The sequence below is a fragment of the Erythrolamprus reginae genome, chromosome 1, assembly GCF_031021105.1.
Source record: "Erythrolamprus reginae isolate rEryReg1 chromosome 1, rEryReg1.hap1, whole genome shotgun sequence".
NCBI lineage: Eukaryota > Metazoa > Chordata > Lepidosauria > Squamata > Dipsadidae > Erythrolamprus > Erythrolamprus reginae.
In genome coordinates, this window is record NC_091950.1 from 185,918,200 (window position 1) to 185,942,330 (window position 24,131).

The 24,131-nt window shown below is 38.6% G+C and overlaps 1 protein-coding gene across 17 annotated transcripts in view; it reads right to left on the minus strand.

Annotated features, from left to right (window-relative positions):
• The window catches only part of COBLL1 (cordon-bleu WH2 repeat protein like 1), a 144,206-nt gene that overhangs the window by 15,023 nt on the left and 105,052 nt on the right, over nucleotides 1-24,131 (minus strand). For 11 of the 17 annotated variants that reach the window (XM_070731685.1, XM_070731692.1, XM_070731679.1 and 8 more), the window contains exons 4-11: nucleotides 22,963-23,191; nucleotides 21,357-21,395; nucleotides 16,902-16,999; nucleotides 15,642-15,881; nucleotides 6,215-6,365; nucleotides 4,600-4,674; nucleotides 3,266-3,424; nucleotides 2,411-2,603 (exon numbers count right to left, since the gene is read on the minus strand). In XM_070731685.1, the coding sequence (XP_070587786.1) occupies nucleotides 2,411-2,603; nucleotides 3,266-3,424; nucleotides 4,600-4,674; nucleotides 6,215-6,365; nucleotides 15,642-15,881; nucleotides 16,902-16,999; nucleotides 21,357-21,395; nucleotides 22,963-23,191 (1,184 nt within the window). The remainder of the gene's footprint in view (nucleotides 1-2,410; nucleotides 2,604-3,265; nucleotides 3,425-4,599; nucleotides 4,675-6,214; nucleotides 6,366-15,641; nucleotides 15,882-16,901; nucleotides 17,000-21,356; nucleotides 21,396-22,962; nucleotides 23,192-24,131) is intronic. The other 6 variants (XM_070731690.1, XM_070731694.1, XM_070731688.1 and 3 more) reach the window with 2 other exon arrangements.

The window sequence follows — 24,131 nt, forward strand, 5'->3', positions numbered from 1 at the left end:
CTTGAGATTTTTTTGGCATGTTTTAGAACAGGGGTGTCAAATTCAATGTCATTGAGGGCTGCATCAGGGTTGTGTTTGACCTTGGGGGGTGGTTGGGCATGGCCAGGGTGGGCATGGCCAGCTCAACATCATTCGTGTCTGGAGCACCTGTGGTAGCCTGAATGCTATGCCAGCAAAAACAGAGGTTGGGAGGGACACTCCGTTTTCACTGGCAGAAGGTGGCAGGAGGCTGTTGCAGCCAGAAACAGAGCTCTGTTTTTGCTGGCAGAGGCACTGCGGGTTGGTCCTTTGCTGTTTCCAGGGTGGCCCCATGGGCCAGATCTAAGCATCCAAAAATTTGACACCCCTGCTTTAGAAGGAAGGCTGTATTTTGTTATATAGATAGACAGCCCTATGGCCATTCATTCATTCATTCATTCATTCATTCATTCATTCATTCATTCAATCAATCAATCAATCAATCAATGACCATTCTAAGTACCACTATATTGTGCTTTGATTGGTCCCCAGTATCTACAACACTTGCTCTCTTGGAGCACCAATCATCTCACTGCAGTTACATGATCACAATCTGGATGTTCAGCAAGCAGTTCCCTATTACAACCCTGCCACATCTCCCTTACACACTAACTCAAGCGTCACCCCCTCCCTGACTCCTCACAGCTTTCACAAACTGCACCAATTCTTACATACCCCCGCGCATCCTTACACACCCTCCCTAATCTTTCCATGCACCTCTAATGCTTTCCACCTGAAAGCAACTGATCAGGGGTTTGCAACTTCTTACCCTCTTCCCACTAATTTTGGTTGTGGAAAGCCAACAGAAGAAGGTACCTCGCTAAATCATCATGGGTTTTGGTTAACAACTGGAACTGTAGAAATTGCATTGCTAAGTAATGCTTACTGCTAGGCAATGAAAATTCTAGTCACAATTGCTATCACAAATCAGGGCAAAATAGTCGAATGGAATCCAATGGAGGTTTAAGCATATATTTTAGTGTTTATATGTTGGGGGGCAAAGTAAAAAAAAAAAATTACAATGCCATCAAAATCCAGAACTGTTTGCTACCAAGCCTCAGTAAGTGGTGCTGAGAGCCCCCACCCCACCCAAATGAGCTAGAGAACTGAACCATCAATTGCCAATCTTTGATAAATTCACCAGCCATGACAATTTTTTTAAAAACCCAGAAACACAGATTAACCTTTATTTTGCTATACATGGGGCATTAGCAGTGTTATAGTAGATAGCACAACATTTTAGCCCTAGCTTTAGAACTCCTATTCCAACAGTTATAGTAATAGCAATATCCCTTAAATTTATATAATGCTTCACAGTCCTTTACAGACCTCTCTAAGCAGTTTACAGAGTCAGCCTATTGCCCCCAACCATCTGAGTCCTCATTTTACTGAACTCAGAAGGAGGAAAGCAGTAATGGGTTCCAGCCGGTATGGGCCATTCTATAGAGTGGTAGCGAAAATGGAGCAGCGCATGCAGCTCCACGTGACCAGCAGGTCGGCATGCCTGCATGAGATTTGGCTTCTGCACATGCTCAGGAAACCAAATCCCACACGAGGACGTTTGTGCATGCGAGATTTCACCGATTTTCAGGGTTTTTTGCTTCTGCGCGGAAGCAAAGAAATCTCCAAAAATCGGTGAAATCTTTCATGCACGAGCATCCTCGCCCTAGATTTGGCTTCCTGCGCATGTGCAGAAGCCAAATCCTGAACCAACGCACGCGTGTGATCCCACCAGATGCTTGCCCACATTGGTCACCGGGAGCACACCGAGAGCGCCGGTGATGGGGAACCCTTGCCTGGATGGAAGGTTGAACCCGCCTTAAGCTGGTCAGGATAGAAGGAATCGAACTCTTGGCAGTACTGCAGTACAGTGTTCCCTCGATTTTCGCGGGGGATGCATTCCGAGACCGCCCGCGAAAGTCGAATTTCCGCGAAGTAGAGATGCGGAAGTAAACACACTATTTTTGGCTATGAACAGTATCACAAGCCTTCACTTAACACTTTAAACCCCTAAATTGCAATTTCTCATTCCCTTAGCAACCATTTAGATCATTACTCACCATATTTATTTATTAAAGTTTATTAAAAATATATTTATTAAAGGTGGATGAAAGTTTGACGATGACGTATGATGTCATCGGGCAGGAAAAAACGTGGTATAAAGGAAAAAACTGCAAAGTATTTTTTAATTAATATTTTTGAAAAACCGTGGTATAGACGTTTCGCGAAGTTTGAACCCGTGAAAATCGAGGGAACACTGTACTGCAAAACTAACCACTGCATTACCACAATTACCTATAGTAATGTGAGATGATGGCACCCAGCTTGGATGAATTACTCTGTTCCTTGCTCTCATAATATATAAAACCATGCTAAACTTAACTTTACTTACTTATCCCCTGCAGTCGTGTTTTCCGTATTTTCTTCGTTAAACTCCTGTTCACTGTCTCCAGTACCAAAACTTGAATCAGAAGCAGTTTCATGTTTCTGAATATCTACTGGAATCTCACAAGCACTGGTAGAATCATCGTAGAGTTCTTCCTTCTCATCTATCTCCTTTAGGCTATATTCAGAACCCATGTCAGCTGTGCAAACAACAACAACAACAACATATACACACACAAAAAGAGTAATCTTTGGAGAGTTTTAGTATATAAGTTTGAATACTTGCTTACAGATGCATTTGTTACGCTGCTAGAGGAGCTTTGCCCTATTATTTGAAACCACTATAAATAAAGTAGGGAGAATGTAATATATGAAAGACATATATATTAATAGAAGATGACTGTTTGGCAAATATATTTGAAGATACCATTAAAGCAATGTTGCCTTCTTTAATTAAACACATAAGAGAATAAACCGACAGGAACATAGGGAGCTACTTTATATAGAATTTAATATATTTAGACAGTCTGTGGAAGAAAATAGAAAATTATCTAACAGTATTACCATAATCAGAGGAGAAGTCTCTGCATATCTCAGCTTTCCCTTGGCTTCATTCATAAACTAATATTATCACATGACTTCAGCATAAATGTGCTGTGTCATAGAGTTATGTTAAGACAAATACAACAAGCTACAACACTCAAAGCAAGCACATGGAGCTGAACAAAAAGGAAGATCCTCCTTTCCTCCCCAAAACATATATTAAACAGCTTTCCTTACTCTCAGAGAGCTCATGTTAAATGATACTAGTATGTATAATTTAGTAAATCAATCCCAAAGATAAAACATGACAGCCACCTACATTTGAGCGACACTTCAGATTCATCTGGAGTATCAGCGTTAACCAAAATTCTACTTTCATCTGCAACTTGCTGGATATTATTTTGATCATGATTGGTTGGATCAAAGCTGCATGTGGTACCAGCTGCCACTGGGGTCCTGGTTAAATCAACTACATTGCCTAAGAAGCAGGTTAGAAAACAATGTGTGAATTAACTTGATTAATGCGACAATCAAACAAACACGAGAAGGGGAAAAAAGCAGCAGGAACAATGTTAGTTAAAATCAAAATGTTTTCAGTCATTTTTGATAATATTAATAGGCCTGCAGCACTCAGTTAACAGACACAATCTAATTAACATGTTTCTCTACTCAGCGCTGAAAAGAATTATGTCTCTGATCATCAAGCTAACAGTTCAAAAGAGCCCTACCTTCTTCCCATCTCATACAAACAGAATTAATACATTTTCCACTCATGCCCCAGATAAAGTGGAAAAGAACCTGAGAGCTAGTAATGAACCCTTAAGCCATCTTGAAAAATTCAGGAAAAAAGATGGTGCTGCTCGGCAGACTGGCTTAAGGAAGGGAAAAACATTAACATAATTTCATAATGCTTTATTTATTCATTCATTCATTCATTCATTCATTCATTCATTCATTCAATCATTCATTCATTAGATTTGCATGCTGCCCCTCTCCCGAGATTCGGAGCGGCTCACAACACAAAACACGGTACAAATCTAACGATAAAAACAATTTAAAACCCTTAATATAAAAACAATCATACATCTTAGGCAAACCTTGCGTAAAATGGACACAGCCCGGGGGAATCAATTTCCCCATGCCTGACGGCAGAGGTGGGTTTTAAGGAGTTTGTGAAAGGCAAGGAGGGTGAGGGCAGTCCTAATCTCCAGGGGGAGTTGATGCCAGAGGATTGGGGCCGTCACAGAGAAGGCTCTTCCCCTGGGTCCCGCCAGATGACATTGTTTTATCGACGGGACCCGGAGAAGGCCAACTCTGTGGGACCTAACCGGTCACTGGGATTCATGCGGCAGAAGGCGGTCCCGGAGATATTCTGGTCCGATGCCATGAAGGGCTTTATAGGTCATAACCAACACTTTGAATTGTGACTGGAAACTGATCGGCAACCAATGCAGACTGCGGAGTGTTGATGTGAAATGGGCATATCTACATTTTAAAGCCCATTTCAAGTAAATTAAAATGAAAGCCATTGTTTTGGATTAATTTAGAATAATAACAATGGTAGAGAAAAGAATAACAAAAGGGCAAGAATAGTTTTATGGCAATACTGGCAGATGTTGTTTTTTGTTTTGCTAAATATTGCATTCAAAATACCTGTTGGAGATTGTGCTTTTGAGTTTTTCCCTTTGCCAATGCTGTCTGAATGAATTGATTCTGCAGATTCTGATCCTGAAAAATAGACAGGGAAAAATAGACATTTTGGAAATACTTCATGGCAAAACTGCAACGATGCCCAAATATCTTTTATTAAAGGTAAACTGCTATACAATTGTCAAGCTATTATTATTCTTGCGATACTATTTTTTTCTAGCAACAAAACTGTCAGCCACAGGTAGACCAACTGTTGGCATAGCAGTTCATTTAGTGACTGAATAGTTACTGTTGTGTCAACAGTTGGACTACCTGTAGATTGCATGCAATCTATGCCTGACTGTTTTGTTGCCAGGAAAATAGTATCACAGGAACAATAATAACTGCAAAGTTACAACAGCACTGGAAAAAGTGACTTTATGACTGTTTTTTTTCCATTAACAACCGTTGCAGCATCCCCATGGCCAGGTGATCACAATGTAGATACCTGGAAAGTGACTCATATTTATGACAATGGCAGTGCCCCAGCATCACGTGATCGCCTTTTGTGGCCTTCTGACAAGCATAGTCAATAAGGAAGCCAGATTCACTTTACAACTTGTTACTAACTTAAGAATCTGCAGAGATTCACTTAACAACCATGGCAAGGGGTTTGTAAAATGGAGCAAAATTCACTGAACAAATGTCTTACTTAGTAATAGAAATGTTGGGCTCAATTGTGGTCATGAGTCAATTAACTAATAAGTAATAACTTCCCATCAAATTTCAATGGTAAGAATAATACAATAGGCCCAGTGGTGAAATCCAATTATTTTTACCACTGATTCTTTGGGCGTGGCTTGGTGTATGTGGTCTTGTTTGGTGGGTGTGGCAAGCGAAGGATACTGCAAAATCTCCATTCCCACACCACTCTAGAGCCAGCCAGAGGTGGTATTTCTTGGTTCTACAAACTACTCAAAATTTCCACGACCTGTTCTCTGAACTTCTCAAAATGTCCGCTACCGATTCTCCAGAACCTGTCAGAACCTGCTGGATTTCACCCCTGAACAGGCCAGTGCTTAGATCTGCACATATACTACACTCATCTCTTCCAATATTCTAGGTTCTGATAAAGTTTATTTATTTATTTATTTATTAGATTTGTATGCCGCCCCTCTCCGTAGACTCGGGGCGGCTCACAACAAAATAAAACAATTTATGACAAATCTAATAATTTAAAAAACATTTTAAAATCCCATTATTAAAACAGACATACACACAAGCATACCATACATAAATTGTATAGGCCCGGGGGAGATGTCTCAATTCCCCCATGCCTGACGGCAGAGGTGGGTTTTAAGAAGTTTACGAAAGGCAAGGAGGGTGGGGACAGTTCTAATCTCTGGGGGGAGCTGGTTCCAGAGAGTCGGGGCCACCACAGAGAAGGCATTCAAGAAAGTTCAAACCCAGCTAAAGATGTGACCACAGTGATTTCAAATTTGGGGGTATAAAGTAGTAATAATTCAATGAGCCAATTCTGACTATGAGTTAAAGAAAGCAACTGTTCTTAAAGTCATTACCTTCCACGAGGAGCAAAATTGCTTCAGGTTTTGAGCCCAGAATTGTGAACTATGTTTACCTGTGTCAATACTAGGGTCACTTTGGCCTTGCAGTTTTCTGGAAGGTGGAGAAGGTGCTTTCCGCTTTGCCCGCTTTAAAGAAGAATTAACTGAAGACGTGCCACTGAGCTGGAGAGAACAGGATCTCTCTATTCCCACTCCTGAGATTCCCTGAGGAAAAGATCAAAACAGAAATGAAATGAACACAGAAACATTCAAGAATATAGCCAGACAATAATCATTCACTGTTAAATTAATAGTTGCCTGAATTAGGTATGTCTAGTGCAATGAAAAGAAGTACTAGGGGAGACATGATAGTAGTGTTCCAATATCTCAGGGATTGCCACAAAGAAGAGGGAGTCAAGCCAAAGCGCTTGAGTGTAGGACAAGAAGCAATGGGTGGAAACTAATGAAACTAAGCAATGGGTGGAGTCTTCGGAGAGGGGCGGCATACAAATCTAATAAATAATTATTATTATTATTATTATTATTATTATTATTATTATTATTATTATTATTAATAATAATCAAGGAGAGAAGCAACTTGGAACTGAGGAGAGATTTCGAGATTTTCTGAAATTTAGAACAACTAAACAGTTAAACAACTTGGCTCCAGAAGCTGTAAATTCTCCAACACTGGAAGTATTTAAGAAGAGATTGGACAACAATTTCTCTGAAGTGGTATAGGGTTTCCTGCCTGAGCAGGGAGGTGAATTAGAAGACCTCCAAGATCCCTTCACACTCTGTTATTCTATTCCAGGGGTGGGCAATTAATTTTGCCATGGGGCCGCATGAGAAATTGGGATGGTTTTAGAGGGCCGGACTAATATAATTAACTCAGTTCTACCCAATACTGTATATACTATACTAAACACCAGACCCACTCTACAGACCCCTAATTGTTTGCTTTATGGCAACACGGTGCACCACAGTCACTGGTCTGCTCGCAGCAGTATAGATCATGCCACACCTCCAAGCCCGCCCGTTTTAGCACAGAGTTGGAGGCGTGATTCATCAGGAAAGCAGGAACCGGAGGAGTCCTTGGCAGACGCGGTAAGCTCTTTCATCCTCACACTGGAGCGGACCCCGACCTCCGCGGACCAGTCAGATAGCGGGCGGGCCGGATGCGGCCCATGGGCCGCCCCTTGCCCAAGTCTGTTCTATTCTATTCTATTTCAAATGAAAAAATCTCTTTCAACATAATCAAGATATAAGTTCAGCAGCACTAATGTCTCCATAGAAGATGTACCGGTATATATTGGTCCTTCCTGAATCAATTGATTATTTCAACCAATGATTTCAGCCAACTAAGCATTAGTTTGAAATTATGAAAATATGGATATAGTTCCCCTCCACATATATAAGTAAATAAACAATTTTAAATAATACATTTAAGTGGCTGTAACTTAATCCAAACAATTTGTAGACACGAAAATCTATCTGGGATCATAAACTTTCACAATCCAGACACAATGGAAAAGTTAGTAGCGTTTGCTGTAAGGAAATGAAAAAAAAAAAGGCAACCTATATTTTATTCATCCTAGATTCTATTCTACCAAGCTATATTTAGCCGAGGGAAAAATCTACTTGCGTGTTGTTCAGAAAAAAAGTAAACCTTTAAATGTTACAAGTGAGCTAAAGCTTTAAAATCTATCTGCCCGTGCAGACCTTGCTCATTATTTAACAGTGAAGTGGCAGCACTTAGCAGACCTTGGATGATCTTGAAAAAGCTTGTTTAGTACTCAGATGGGAAAGCACCAGGAAATCCCAGGGTTTGTAGGTTAGCTCAGAAAGTCAAAAAAGCATTTTAGAAGCCAACAGGGGCAAATGACTTCTATACCGTTGCCAAGGAAACAATATGGACATGCCTGTATCACCCCCAGATGTTGACTTAAGGGAGACTTCATCTTCAAATTTCTAATTAGTGACTTCCTAAGCTAAGAAGCCATGTTAAGTGTTAAAACTGAATAACTAGTAAACTGAATAACTAGTTTACCATATAACATAAATGTCACACAACAATTTCATGTTGTTATGAAACCAAGAAGATGGAGTTTCCGCAAAGTCTTCATCAGTTAAAAAATAACATAAATTAGGTCCCACAGAGTGGGCCTTCTCCGGGTCCCGTCAACTAAACAATGTCGGTTGGCGGGCCCCAGGGGAAGAGCCTTCTCTGTGGCGGCACCGGCCCTCTGGAACCAACTCCCCCCGGAGATTAGAACTGCCCCTACTCTTCCTGCCTTCCGTAAACTCCTTAAAACCCACCTTTGCCGTCAGGCATGGGGGAACTGAAACATCTTCCCCTGGGCATGTTTAATTTATATATGGTATGCTTGTGTGTATGTCTGTTAGTATATGGGGTCTTTTTTAAATCTTTAATATTTTAAATTGTCAGATTATTTATGATTTGTTTCCACGTGTTGTGAGCCGCCCCGAGTCTTCGGAGAGGGGCGGCATACAAATCTAAGTAATAATAATAAATAATAATAATAATAATAATAATAATAATAATAATAATAATAAATAATCTCATGCATTTAGAAAAGTAGCACATCAGCAAGCATTCCTTCTTCCAAGTCCTACAGGCAATTCAAAATGACCTCTGGTTGCTCTTTGTGATACTCGGGGGTGGGGGGAAACACTGTGTGTAGTTCTGAAACCACCTGAAACTTTCAATATCTTAAAAGTAGCCTTTTAGATGTACTGGATTATAGCTCTCCAAATGTCTGCCAAAGTGGTCTGAGGATTCTGGTGAGTGTAGTCCATCACATTTGAAGGGCTATGGCTGGAAAAAGCTGACGCAGAGCAATTTTAGGTTGTACATCTCATTTACTTCTCAAATGAGGAGAAAATTCAAAGAAGATAATCAAATTCTTATATTTTCCATTTAAAACCAAGAAAGCAGACTATAATAAGTGAAGCTTATTCTTTTTAGCTGGCTTTCCTTGCCACTGTTTAGCAATGGACAAATGCTTTGCTTTATCAAAACTGAGCAAACTGTTCAGCTGGGACAAAGGTGCTTCAGTTTAGTCTAGTATTAAGATAACAAATCACTTTGTATTCTCTTTTTAAGTTACATCTTGGCAGTGGCTATATGAGACAGAGTACAGCCTCAAAATTGTCTGAAAAACAGGAGACAAAGACACAGGGCTCAGATAATCAATTTCCTGGGTTTTATTAGCCCCCCCTCTAATTAAACAAGGAAGAATACTGAACTTTCAGGTGTAAGAGAAGAGATGATTTTAGCTAGAGAAATATTGCAAGGAAGACCCTAACATTGAAAAATAACTTCTACTTTTTACATGTGTACAGTTTAAAAAACATAATGTGAGAAGCATGAACAAAGAAATGAAGGACTGCAGGTTGCAAGTTTTAGGACAGGAGAACTTGGATGAATAGTAATGGGCAACTTTAAACCAGATGTTTCTATGTAATTTTCACACTATGAAACCATGTCCTAGACAAGATTTACCACTGGATTTACAAAAGAGAGCTACTAAAGCCTAGAAGAAATCTCTTGAGATAAGAGAAAGAAGATTCAATCCTATCGCAGCAACTTGAGGAATTAAACATAAGATTGTCAGAAGTAAAAGAAAGGAATATAAACTTGCTTGTTTGATCAAGATTAAAATATGAAAACTTTCTATACATTCTGTGAACCTTTGATGGAATTTAAACATTTTTTTCTTTTCTGATTTCAATTTGTATTATCTTTTTATTATTATTAAATTCTTCAACAAAAAGCATTTTAAAAGAGGACATGCAATTCTATGAAGGAATCAAATGGCCTAATACTCAATGTATATTCAAGGTATACGTATTCCACTACATCTCAATTAACAATAATTATATGTAACGATATTAGTGGATATTCTGTTAGTATCAATGTTATAGAATGTACAATGTTGCACTGAACATGAAATGGAGAGAGGCACAGAAGAATATTTTGGCAAATTATAAATTTGCCAAATGAAACAACGAACAAAACTGTAATGGTACCAGTAAATTAGAGAATTTAAGTTGGAATTAGTTAAACAGGATAAAGCCAATAAGGTCAGATATCAGTTAGTAAAGTTTTAGAAAGAGGATTCTTTCATTATTGCAACATCTGCTGGAAGCAATACAAATACAAACATTGGGCATCAATGGATAAGCTACATTGGAATTAAATTAACTACATAATAGGAAATAGAAAACAGAAAAAGTATAATCCAAAAAGACAGGCCAATTCCGGGTGTACATTATGGAAGAAACCATGAATCATTGACAATATATATTTAGGAAAGTAGGTTTCTTTGGATTTGGACTTCTGATTTGGGAGTTATATTACTATGCTGCAGTATTGACATGGATGAGAGAATGAATTTTATTAAGAAATAAAAGACTTCTAACTTTCGAGAAACATGATTTACAGATAGGATGGCACACACTTATATGGTATGGGAGAAATAAAATATATAACTATTTCCACACACGTTGTATCAGGAACTCTTTGTATCTGGTATGGTAAATGATAAAAGAAACATTAGTTGAAAGTATCATTCTGGTTCATAATGGAACCACTAAATCACCCAAATAGACTGAACTGGGAAAATATTCCATGATATAAGAATATTTTGACAGACAAGGGGGAATTGAAATCCACTCAAGAATTGGAGAAACAAGGGACAAAAATGGACTGTTAGCTGAAGGCTACTTCAGCTAACGGCTAGCTGTACTTCAGCAGTTCAAATTCCACCACCGGCTCAAGGTTGACTCAGCCTTCCATTCTTCTGAGGTGGGTAAAATGAGGACCTAGACTGTTGGGGACAATATATGCTGACTCTATAAACTGCTTAGAGAGGGCTGTAAAAGCACTATGAAGTGGTATATAAGTCTAAAAATGCTAATGAAAGTAGGTTAAAGTAGGGTAGCAAAATTTGATCTGCAAAATATTCAGTCGGAATGTGAGATCAATCTATGGAAAGAATTCCGAGATCCCAAAAGAACAGCTGAGAAGCTAAAGAAAGGGATAAGAGACATTGTGAAAACCAAAAAAAGATAAACTATTGTAAGCAATACACAGAATAAAAATTTCAAGTGGCTTTCAGAACAAAAGTATGATGCTTTTATTTCCCACTATCATGGGAAATTTGCATTCTGAATCTGGCCTACCAGCAACCCTTATCCGAAAGCAGCAGTTAAGTAAGAGAGACTTGACTTGAAGTCCCTCACAGGCTGCTAATAGTGTGGGCCAGTGGATGACTGCAGCTTCCAGTAGCTGGTAGTGACCTAAAGAAGCTTGCATATTATGATGGAAAGCAGATCTGGAGGATGGTGGTAGGGGAATAAACAATTTATTGTGGAGAAATATATAGAGAAGCAACTGCAAAGTTGGAGAGAAGTGTAAGGGATTTTGTAAATCTTCGGAAAAGGGTGGCATACAAATCTAATAAATAATAATGATAATGATAATTATTATTATTATTATTATTATTATTATTATTATTATTATTATATGATGGAAATAGAGCAATGGAAGTCAAAGTGCAGATATATATTCATGAAAATGAAAGAGTGAAACTCGAAGGACCACAAAACAGAAGAAAGGGGAGATGTGGTGGACCAATTAACCAATTGGAATGGCAGAAACAGATATAAAGGCGATGAATGAAGAAAGGACAGCCTATTGAGAGGATTTTGGATTAAGAGATGAGGTTGAAGGCTTGACCTGGTGTCTGGAGGCTCTGAGTGAGTGGGTCGAGCAAAACAAACTGATAATGTAAGATGGAACTGCTATGGGTACAAATATTATCTAGTCCTTAGAATGCTTCATCTATTATTCTAGAGTTGGTGCATTTCCCAGGACACAGCTTTACCAGGAATTTGCTAAAGTATAAACCAGACTAAGACACCTGGACAGACATAAATTTAGGCTTGTTTTACACAGCTGCTTACAGATTTTTAACTGCATTAACCAACTTACTTTGATATTGGAGAATGCACTGAAATGACCATTACTTTTCCCAGAGGAAGACTTTTCTAGTTAAAGTTACAGATTTCCAAACCTCTGTTAAACAGTGCACTCTTGTGGTTAAGGCTTTATAAAAAAAATGAAATAACTATTATACTTTAGACGAACAAAAATACTATTCACTACTATTATGTTCCATTCATCTACTGGACCTGGTTTTCCTTTCTTCTTTCACTTTCTCTTCATCTGTATAGCATGCTCATATATTGTAGGATATTAGAAAAAATGTCTTTTATTCTAGATTCAAAGTGTTGTCTCAGTACACATTTACGCTGATACAGTTAGCTTTGATTTTTAATTGGAATTCACAACTGACAATCTATGCTTTACTGAGATATTACTAACGGCATTAATTTCCCTCCTCAAACTATGCTGGAATAAATTCAGCACATATGGGATTTATATAGATAGATTTGACCTGGCAGCCTCCTTTATAACTTCATTAAAATGCTTTATTATAGGAACAGGCAGGGTTATTAAGATAAAAACATTAGTTTTAAACATCCCCTGTTCTCCCAGTAAGTAAAATTTGGTTTTCTTAAGGATCGGACATATTTCTAATAATGCAATGATTTGAACTGCTTGGGAAACCTTTTCTCAGTAATGTATTGTAGCTATATTTTTCATAAAGGGATGAGGAAGACAATCTGGAAAAGACAAATTTTCAAACCTTTTTTCATTTTATACTTAAACTATACTTTTTCAACCTTTATTGAAAATACAGAAACTATCTGTTTGATTGGGAAATCTGAATTTGAACTGCAACTTGATATTGCTTCAAAATACAATTTTTAACAACCGATGCAACTAGCTACATTTATGATTACTGAACTGTTTTAATCATATTAAGCTTTTTTCAGCATTTAATATTAATACTTAACTTCCATCTACAAATTAAAGGTTAATATCTAAAGTCACTGCTTTAGAAGCCTGGTAATAAATGCTAGCTTGAGTGAAGAAGGATTCTATGAATAATGCATTCCTCCCTAAGCACAATTATCAGATGTCCACATATTTCATTTGAAAGTATAAGAATATACACTTTGATTTGGAAGTTTTCTTCAAGGAGTCGAATAGGAGCAAAGTTTTAGCATGTTTCTCCATGTCTTATTACCATAAATATTTTAAAAAGACACTGAAACACAGGGTTACATTGCAAACTCATACAATATATTTCTTATGATCTACCCCCATGATGGGGAACCTATGGCATGCGTGCTAGACGTGGCACGTAGAGCCTTTTCTGTGAGCACATGCACAGTCCTTTCGTCTCTGCTCAGCAAAAAAAAGTTTTGTTTCCTGCAGAGATGCCTGTATTGGGATGCCCTGCCTCCCCGCCAGCCAGCTAGGTCTCTTCAGGCATTTAGCTTGGGACCTATTAGCTCCAACCCAACCTCTGCCTCAGCGAGTGGCACACAAATGTTTGGCTGGGCTTCACCAGAAACGGAGTCTTCAGGGGGCCGATCCAGCACCCGGACTAGTTTCAACACAAACGTTCATTCTTGTCTTTAAGATTCCCAGCTGCAATGGGAAGCAAAGCTAGGTTTGTCCCCTATGCCAATCTGGCTGACAAAATAAGAAAAGGGTGGAAAAAACCAGCCCCATTGCCAAGCTGCACGTGGGTCAGAGTGGGGCAAAAATTCCAACTTCAGCTTCCTGGTACTGCATGGGGCTTTGGGAGAAAGCTAAAAGGAAGCACCACTGCCTCTCTCACATTCTCAGGCTGTGGGAACAGCAGCATTAGCAGCACAAAAATGGAAAGAGCTTGATGCAGGCGGCAACAGAGCTCACATTGCCCTTTGCAAGCCCACTGTCGGTGAAACTGGGCGCCAATGAGGACTGGCTTTTTGCCTAGCCTTGTCCAGCAGTCGGTGGATGGATGGATGGGGGGCCCTGGGGCAAACTAGACTGGGAAAGCTGGCTATGAGAGGTAGAGAAGCCAGGTGACCTGGCCCCAGATGCTTCTCGAGTCCCCAAATCTCAGAAGCAGCGATCTGAGGGAGAAGTGGGTGGCATTCCTGCGTGCTGCCGTTTCTGTGTGCTAATACTGCTGTTCCCTTTTTGGCATGGGTTCCCCAAGCAATAGGAATGGAAATGGAGAAGAGGGTGGCATCCCTGCATGCTGCCGTTTCTGTGTGCTAACACTGCTGTTCCATTCTTTGCGTGGGATCCCTCAGCAGGGAACAGCAGCATTAGCACACAAAAATGGCAGCATGCAGGAATGCCACCTCCATTCTTCCTCAGGTTGCTGCTTCTGGGATTCGGGGACTCGAGAAGCTTCTAGGTCCAGCTCACCTGGGTTCTCTTCCTCTTACAGCCAGCTTTCCCAGTCTAGTTTGCACCAGGCCCCCATTCATTTGCGCCCCCCCCGACAGCTGGATAAAACTAGCCAAAAACCAGTCCTCACCGGCACCCAGCTTCACCAACAGCGGACTTGCACAGGGCAGTGTAAGTTGTGTTGCCGTCTGTGTCAAGCTAGACTGGAGAGGGAGAATGTAAGTGAGCACCAAGGAGACTGTGGAGGAGGGAAGCCAGGCCAAGGGGCTGGCAAAGGGCATCTGCAGCATACCAGGCCTGGCAAGACTTTCTAAGCCTGCCTAAAGTAGGAACACAAGAGGGGGGGGGGAGATTCTATCTAATGTTTGCGTGTGTGAGAGAAAGACATTCAATCCAATCTCACACTTATATCAGGTTTGGTGGCGGTATACAAACACACACTCACACTCTCTCTCTCACACACACACGCATTGGATCTTTCATTCCCCTTCTACCTCACCAACTGGACACCCAGGATTCCCTGCCCAAACCCTGCCTGTCTCATACAGGCACCACCACATGATTGATGTAGCCTTGGCCATGCCCACTCAGTCATATGACCACCACCCCAACCACGCCCACCGGGTCATTAGGAGGAACGCTTTGTGATAAATAACTGGGTTTTGGGTTGCAGTTTGGGCGGCATACAAATCTAATAAATAATAATAATAATAATAATAATAATAATAATAATAATAATAATAATTATTATTATTATTATTATTATTTGGTCCTAAAAGGTTCGCCATCACTGGTCTACCCCATCTACAGATCTAATATATTTATCATCATCATCATAATTTTAGCCATTGTCTATCCATTGCAGGATGAAGGCCTTTTCTGCATGTTTCCAACCAATATGGTCCTGAGTTTTCTTTTGCTAATTAGGCCCACAATGCGCTGATGTCATTGGTCCATTATGCTCTGTGTGAAATCTGAACATAAAGAAGTAATTTTGTGGTTATGGTTGATTTCAGAAGCACTATCTAAATTTGGCTCGAGTCAACTGTCACAATTTAATTGGAAGGTATGATGGTGATTATTCTCATTACACTACTCAGACATTATTTTAAAACTATTCCCAGAGAGAAATAAATAGCAAGCAGTTAATGACCAACCTTATCAGTTTCATCCACACTACTGGATTTCAGCATACAGATCTTAGGTTTATCCTGGCTTTGAGCAAGATCCTGGGGCACACTTTGAGAAGCAGGCATCGGAGGCAAAGGTGCTCGGCGCTTTTTGGGCATTTCAGAGGGCAGAGTGTTGGAGTCGTATTGTTTTGAAATTGAACTGGATCTCACAGCAAAGGCCGGTCTTGGCTTATTCATGAGTGGTGTTGCAGGAGCACTGGCCGTCTTATTGAGGTTAGGGTGGGGATAGAAAAAAACGATTAGATTTTCAACCATCCAACTTCTTTAAACCAAGAATTATTCACATTTATTACAAGGCCACATTCAAATGTAGCATTAACAGGGTCATGCGCAGCCCTTGCAAGCTTTCACTGGCAGAGCGCTTGGGCCGCCACAGGCGCCTCGACACAAGTGACGTTGAGCTGGCCACACCCACCCTGGCCATGCCCCACCAGGGTCCCCCGAGGTCAAATACAATTCTGATGTGGCCCTCAATGAAATAGAGTTTGACATCCTGGTCCACAGGGAAACTAGGTAATTATTTGTAAATACAAGACATAAATATAATGTCCATCTATTCTTTCTTTCTTTCTTTCTTTCTTTCTTTCTTTCTTTCTTTCTTTCTTTCTTTCCCTTCCTTCTTTTCTTATTTATTTTCAAATTTATAGGCTGCTCTTCTCCTGATTTAAATTCCCCCCTAATAACGATTTCCACTGTTTCCATTTGTTAACAATTTTGTTCTATTCTGGTTCTGTAGTATTTTGCAAATATTCTTATTCCTAATCTCAGAGAATCCATTACACTGAGGAGGAAGAGTAAGACAGAACCACAGATGGTCGTATTTATAGGCAGGGTGGAGATGTGACAATATTAATATTTGCACAATGGCAAAGTCTAAAAAAACCTGTTCAAAAATTGGTTCTTCAGAGCTTGGATGGAATAGTTTCCTTAGGTTGCGATCTTTGGATAATAAGGGAAAGCTGGGACTGATTTTGTGAGGATGCCTGCATGGATGTTATGTGTGTAAGAGAGTACTTTCTAGAAGCAAAGAAATAGGGATACTCCATGTCTTTTGATCAGGAAAGATCAGTAATATGGGCCATTTGCTGTGTGAGAAAAACTGAAAGAAGTTACAGGGCTAAAAAATAACCACTCCAGTTAACTTTAGCAGGACAAACCATCCAGGCCAGCTCAAAATAACCTGCTCAAGCTTACCATAATTATAACCATTTATATGTTTGTTACCTGTGGTCGTTTCTTTTTGCTCCGTTGAAAAATGCCAAAGAAGCCTTTATTATCTTTCTCCTTCAAATTCTCTGAATTTTGTGCATTCTGAAAAGAGTCTTTTAAAAAAAGCATCTTTGTGTCACAACTTTTAGATTCTATTCATATTTTCTTCACTTTCTATTGTATAACAGATCTTTGAAAATCAGTACAATGTTCAGTAGTATCAATGGGAAACTATTTTACAATATACTGTAGATGGTAAATCTTGAACAGGACATTTAATCTGACACATTTTCAGCTGTTTTAGATTCCAACTATTTTATCTGTATCAAAGCAAGGCATAATCTGCATATCTTTTTCTGTTTAATATATAAAATAAAAGCCACTTAAAACTCAAAGTTGATTCTTTCTATGCATAATTCTCAAATAATTGTCCTCAGCAAGATTTATTGCAAAGAAATGAATGGCGTTATATGAATCCAAGCAACTGAATTAGTTTGAATTTAAAATCAATGCATCAGAGCAGAAGGTTTTTTAATTTTTATCTAATAGCTTTCCTGTGAAAAGTGGTGGGCATTTTCACTGAAAAAAGAAAAATGTGCAATCACCTGTTTATCTAACATTGTACTCAATTTTTGGTAGTCTGGTCAGTCACTATTATACATACCTACAGTATACTGTATCATATTCCTTCTAAACACTATAGTAATCAGCCTCTTTTTTATTAGTGGAATTTTTTAAATAATAGGAACAATAAAAAAAATCAGTTCAGACTCTGCAACAAATAGGCAACTGGTAATGAATAAATAATTTAGTACAGTAAAAATTGCCTCCTATTGCAAATAGAACTAGATAAATACCAGTAACACAAATCTGGGTGGAAGGCTATTGAGAGAGGGATCTGCCTGGGTCTCTTCCTTCCTCCCCCTTAGAGTCCCCCTACCCGGCTTTCTTCCCTAGCCTTGTTTTAAGGAGCAGGGGAAGCAAAGTGGAACAATAGTAGCTAAAAGGCTGCAAGGAGGGTTAGGGTTTATTAAAGACGGGGAGGGAGAAAAGAGACATTCCTTTCCCAAGGACCCAGGGAAAGTAGAATAAAAATAGGGGTTTGTGTGTGTGTGTGTGTGTGTGTGTGTTATAAATAACAGCCCAGGATAGCTTCAGTCACAAACAACAGCTGCTGTTATTTTTGATGAGAGCACATCATTCTTTAATAAATACTAACAATAACAAACCATAATATACAGGATTAATGGAAGAAAGGTGAAATCAGAAGAGTGTGGAAGGTAGGTAAGAAGGAAGGCAGGAAGTAATGAAGGCAGAAAGGCAGGCAGAAAGGATGAATTCAGAGGAGGTAGGAAGGGAAGGAAGGAAAAATAGAAGGGAAGGGAAGGGAAGGGAGGAAGGAAGGAAGGAAGGAATAAGGATATGATGGTTCTCCAGAGGCGACTGCGCTACATTCCCATCATTCCTGAGTTGTGCTGTTAGAAAAATTCAGTGCCACAAGGGAGCAGTTAACTTGTGAAAAAGTGATTGAAAAATAAACCTCAAATAGTATTGATGAAGGGAATTGGATCTATACACTTGGAATGAAATTGTTAGTTAGTAGATCTGAAATCTTTATATATTTTCTAAACTTGTGCAATAGGTTGTTTAATTTCTTTGAGTATAAAGGTCAATATCTCAGTAGACTTCTCTGCCTTTCCCCAATATGATTCCCTGAAAAGTATGTTTATTTCAATCCCCTTCTTTCCCCCCTCCCTTTCCCCACTTTTTCCCCTTTAATGCTTCAGTAGAACCTAAGTAGGACATGGACAGATATGACATAATATTTTTACTTTTTAAAATATTAATAACAGTGGAGTCTCCTTTGTATCATGTAATATTAAAAGGTGAGGGTTCCAGCTAAGGATAATCAAGTGTTGGAAGTTTTAAAGACATGGGAACTGGAATTGCTTGTTTTTTTGAGGAGACTCATATTTTATCCAGAAATAATCTAACTTTTACAGGAAGATTAGTTGAGTTCATGTAGATAACAACTCTAAACTTGACGGAAGTATTCCTTTTTTAACTAGTAGATTTTCTAAAATGTTCATTGAAGAAGGATTTTTTGATGGGGAAGATTGTTTTCTAATTGTTTAGTATTTATGTGGCTTGACCACAGATTCTTCGGAACAAATGCATAGCTGTTTTCAAGATCTAGATCAGTGATTTGAATCAAATTCAAGATCCCTTTTAGATGGCAGCAACACCCAAATTGTGTGTGTGTAAGTCTTGGCATATTCGGGTCTTTTCCTGTGTAAGAATGATGGAATCTTGGTGACCTTTCAACAAGGTCCCACTCATCATCTTCAGGCTGGTGCTTCTGGCTTCATGCTAGGGAAAACAAAGTGTGGTCTGAGCTGCCATCCCTCTATAAATACTAGTGGAGGTGTGTGGAGTGCTGGTTCAAGTGCTGCAAGTGGGTTGGTTGGCTGTGTTGTAACATCCTGATTAGTTCATGGGGAAACACCTTGAGTAGTTGATGCAGTTGATGTCTGCAGATTAGTTCATGTTTGCAGATTAGGGGTTTGCAGATTAATTGATGTTTGCAGAGTAGGGGTGACATCCTGAGTAGTTTTTGCAGTTGATGCCTGCAGACTAGTCAGCTGTTTTGTAATGTGTATCTGTGGTGTAACATCCTGGGTTTTGATTTGACTCAAAGATTGTGGTCCAGCTATGTATATATGGCGTATGTCAGTTTGCTTTGTGTGAGTGTCAGAGGGGGATGCATTATGGTTTGGCTTCTGGGTGGTGGTTGTATTTTGTCTGTGGGATGGGTATAGTTTTGGGTCTGGTGAGGGTGATTGGTGGTGGTGTCCTGTGTTGTTCTGGGTCTGGTGCCAATTTTTGTGGCTGGGATTTATTTGTTGATTAGAGGGATGGCAACTCAAACTACGCTTTGTTCACCCTAGCACAAAGCCAAAAGCACCAGCTTGAAGATGACAAGTGAGACCTCATTGAAACGTTGCCAAGATTCTATCAATCTTACATGAGGAAAGATCTGAATATGCCTATATACCTATACCCGTGAAAATCTTCTAATACACACACACACACACATATTCAAACTTACAAAGAACTGATAAATAAATAAATAAATAAATAAATAAAGGGAGGCTAGTATAGAGCTATTTCAAGCTATTTAGCTCTCATCATCTAGCCATATCTTTCTAGAATTTGAACTTGGGCTACCTGCCTAAAGTGCTTTTACACTCTAAGCTACAAGTTCTCCGCCCTTATCAGCTGAGCCAAGGGAAAGATCAAATGTTTTTCTATGGAGTCGCCAACAAACTATAATATATATGTATGACATATTTTTTGCTGATAAGTGAAAAGGAAGGGAGACTAGATCTATACTAGTCTCCCTTACCTTTCACTTATTAGCAAAAATATGTCTCTCTCTCTTTCACACACATGCACACACACATACACACACAATAAACCCTCAAAAATTTAGAATATTGTGTAAAAGTTCATTCATTTCAGTAATGCAACTTAAATGGTGAAACATAATATATGAGAGAGACTCATTACATGCAAGGCAAGATAGTTCAATCCATGATTTGTCATAATTGTGATGATTATGGGTTACAGCTCATAAAAACCCCAAATCCTCCATCTCAGAAAATTAGAATATTGCATACGATCAATAAAACCAGGATTGTACATAGAACAATATTGGACTTCTGAAAAGTATAAGAATGCATATGTACTCACTACTTGGTTTGAGCCCAATATTCTATTTTTATTTTAATTCTTCAATTTCTATGCCGCCCAACTTCCTAGGGACTCTAGGCGGCTCTAATTTTCTCAGATGGAGGATTTGGGATTTTCATGAGCTGTACCCCATAATCATCACAATTATGATAAATCACAGCTTGAACTATCTTGCCTTGCATGTAGTAAGTTTCTCTCATATATTACGTTTCACCTTTTAAAATGCATTACTGAAATAAGTGAACTTTTGCGTGATATTCTAATTTTTTGACTTTCACCTGTACTACATATCATAAATGTTAGCAAATACAAACTAGTGTTATCCCATTTAGATAAATGGTAATTAATATTGTGGATTCTAATATCATTGAACAAGAATATTTCAATGAAGAGCCGGGGTGGCGCAGCAGGTAGAGTGCTGTACTGCAGGCCACTGAAGCTGATTGTAGATCTGAAGATCAGCGATTCAAATCTCATCACCGGCTCAAGGTTGACTCAGCCTTCCATCCTTCCGAGATGGGTAAAATGAGGACATGGATTGTGGGGGCAATATGCTGGCTCTGTTAAAAAGTGCTATTGCTAACATGTTGTAAGCCGCCCTGAGTCTAAGGAGAAGGGCGGCATAAAAATTAAATAAACAAACAAACAAACAAACAAACAAACAGTTGTGAATCTCAGTGTTTTATTGTTTGCATCTCTAAGTTCAAGATGACTCACCTTGTAATGAAGACAAAGTGTATTCAGTAGTTGGTGTGGCTAGAGACAAAAAAAAATGCAAATTTAATTGTATTTAAAATGCTTCTTTACAACAGAACCATCTGAAGGCTACACAGGAAAAATGTAAAAAAAATATCTATTTTATCCTGTCTAGGAAGAAAGGCCATATTGTAAATTAGTGGACAATACAACTGATGCACTATAAGCATATAATGCATATAGTTCCAGAATCATATATATGAAAGCTGACTTGATGAGTTTGGGCCAGTCATTCTCTTTCAGCCCAACCCACCTCACAGGGTGGCTGTTGTGTGGAAAACAGGAGAAAAAAGTTTTGTTGGAAATGTTCACTGCCTTGTGAAATTTGTAAAAATGAAAACAGGATAGAAATAAATGAATAAAGTATTGCTTAAAACACTCATGAAAGCCTTTGCAAACAAGAGTATTTTCTTAAGAGTCTCACATACCAAACTTCCTCCAATATATGCCTTAAAAACAACCAGGAAGAATAGATTGGACTGATATAATATGACTGGCCTAAAATCATCCACTGAGTTTGTCTAAGGAGATTCTCAGTCATCCAGGCTTTTTCAGTGGGGAACGGAAGGATTTATACATCCACAAATACACACATACACCATCCAGTCAGAGCTGGAGAAGCTTCTTGGATGAGAAGCGAAACGTCTTCAAAGAAAAATCAGAAAGTCCAGTTGCTTCTTGAAAAAGCACCTTTGGGACATCCACTGAGTTTCTTTGGCTGGGGATGGAGTTGAGTCTTGTTTCTCCTAAATCCTATTTCAATACTATAACCATTCTACTATGCTGAGATATTCTGATTTTATGGCTTATCTGACATCTTTTGCACTGTTTTCCTATACCTTTTATGGTCAGCAATCTCAGGGAAGAGATAATACCTAAAAGCTGAAAAGGGGGAAACTTTGAACATAAGAGTTAGTAAAAAGTGGTAATAGAAAAATTGTCTGATTTGGATTCCAGAATTATCAAATGTGAACTATGAAATATTAGAAAGTTATTTTATCTAATATATTAAGGAGATAATCTAGCAATATAAATGGAAAATGAACTTAATATACAGTGTTCCCTCAATTTTCGCAGGCGATACGTTCCGAGACCGCCCGCGAAAGTCGAATTTCTGCGAAGTAGAGATGCGGAAGTAAATACACTATTTTGGGCTATGAACAGTATCACAAGCCTTCTCTTAACATTTTAAGCCCCTAAACTGCAATTTCCCATTCCCTTAGCAACCATTTAGATTATTACTCATCATGTTTATTTATTAAAGTTTATTAAAAAAATATTTATTAAAGGCAGACGAAAGTAAACCGTGGTATAGGATAAAAACCGCAAAGCATTTTTTTAATTAATATATTTGAAAACCCGCGGTATAGACTTTTTGTGAAGTTCAAACCCGCGAAAATCGAGGGAACACTGTAGTATTTATACTATTTAAAATCAATCAACCATGTATTGTCTTTTATTTTAGATCAATAATAAGAATGCAGAAATAGAATTATATCCCAATAAATATATTTACAACATTTCTTTTAGCAAGCAGCTCTGAAAACAGACAAACCGTAAGTCTTACCTCTGCTGACATCCATTGCATATAATTCTCTGAGTCCAAGGTCATTAAGGGATTTTGTCAAGTCAAGAGTCTCTCGAGATTGATAGGTCTTTAGCAAAACAGTATGTAAAGGGTCAAAATCACATTTGCTGCTGATAAGATGCACAATTTCTTGAAGTGGTGCATGAGGACTAAATCGGACAACAGTCTTCTGTGTCTTCTTGTAATTCACCACAACTCTCACAGTTTGCTAAAATAATAGAATTTTTTTTAAAAGAGTTCAACACACCGTGCAATATAATTCTACAGTGTCCATTAATATCTTTATTCACTTCTTACTTAACATAAGAAAAATAACATAGAATAGAAATTCACTCCCATATTGCTTCAACTTTTCTAAGAATATAAGAAAATTTCATTAGTTCCCTATAAGATAGGAAGCTAGGCCTCCCTCATTCCCTATCCTAAAATTGATACACCGTGGAATGAATTGGAGCAGGGTTATTTTTTAGTTGTTAATGTTTTTTTCCTCAGGAAAAGGAGAAACAGTCATAAGTATGACATCAACAACAATCTGCTCTTATTAAAACGGAAGGCCTGCCAGGATCAATTTTAGGATATCATGGAAAAGTTGCAAACAAACAGAAACAGCATCCATTTGCTCTAGATAAAAAAAATCCAAATGAAATAATTGCAACCTGAATAGGTGATTCTAAAATATGGATCAGCAATGAATCTTTTTATGTGTCAAATGACACAATTTCTAATTTTGTTAGGTGCATTGATTATCTGCTTGAGAAGTATAAACTTTAGAAATAAGTAATATATTAGTGGTCAAAGTATTTTTTTAATTACATATTAAAATATTCCTGTTATTCTTGTAATATTTTACAACTGCATCTCAAAAATTTGCACAAGGATACAGCATCTCACAAAAGCTTTGGAGGTACAGTGGTTAGAGTGCAATACTGCAGGCTACTTCTGCTGATCACCGGCTGCCAACCATTTGGCAGATCGAATCTCAGTAGCCTTCCAAGGCCAGTAAAATGAGAACCCAGATTATTAGGGGCAATATGCTTAATCTCTGTAAACAGCTTAGAGAGGGCTATAAAGCACTGTGAAGCAGTATATAAGTCTAAATGCTATTGCTATTAAAGCACGTTTATTTCAAATTTCATGAAATTTCAGCT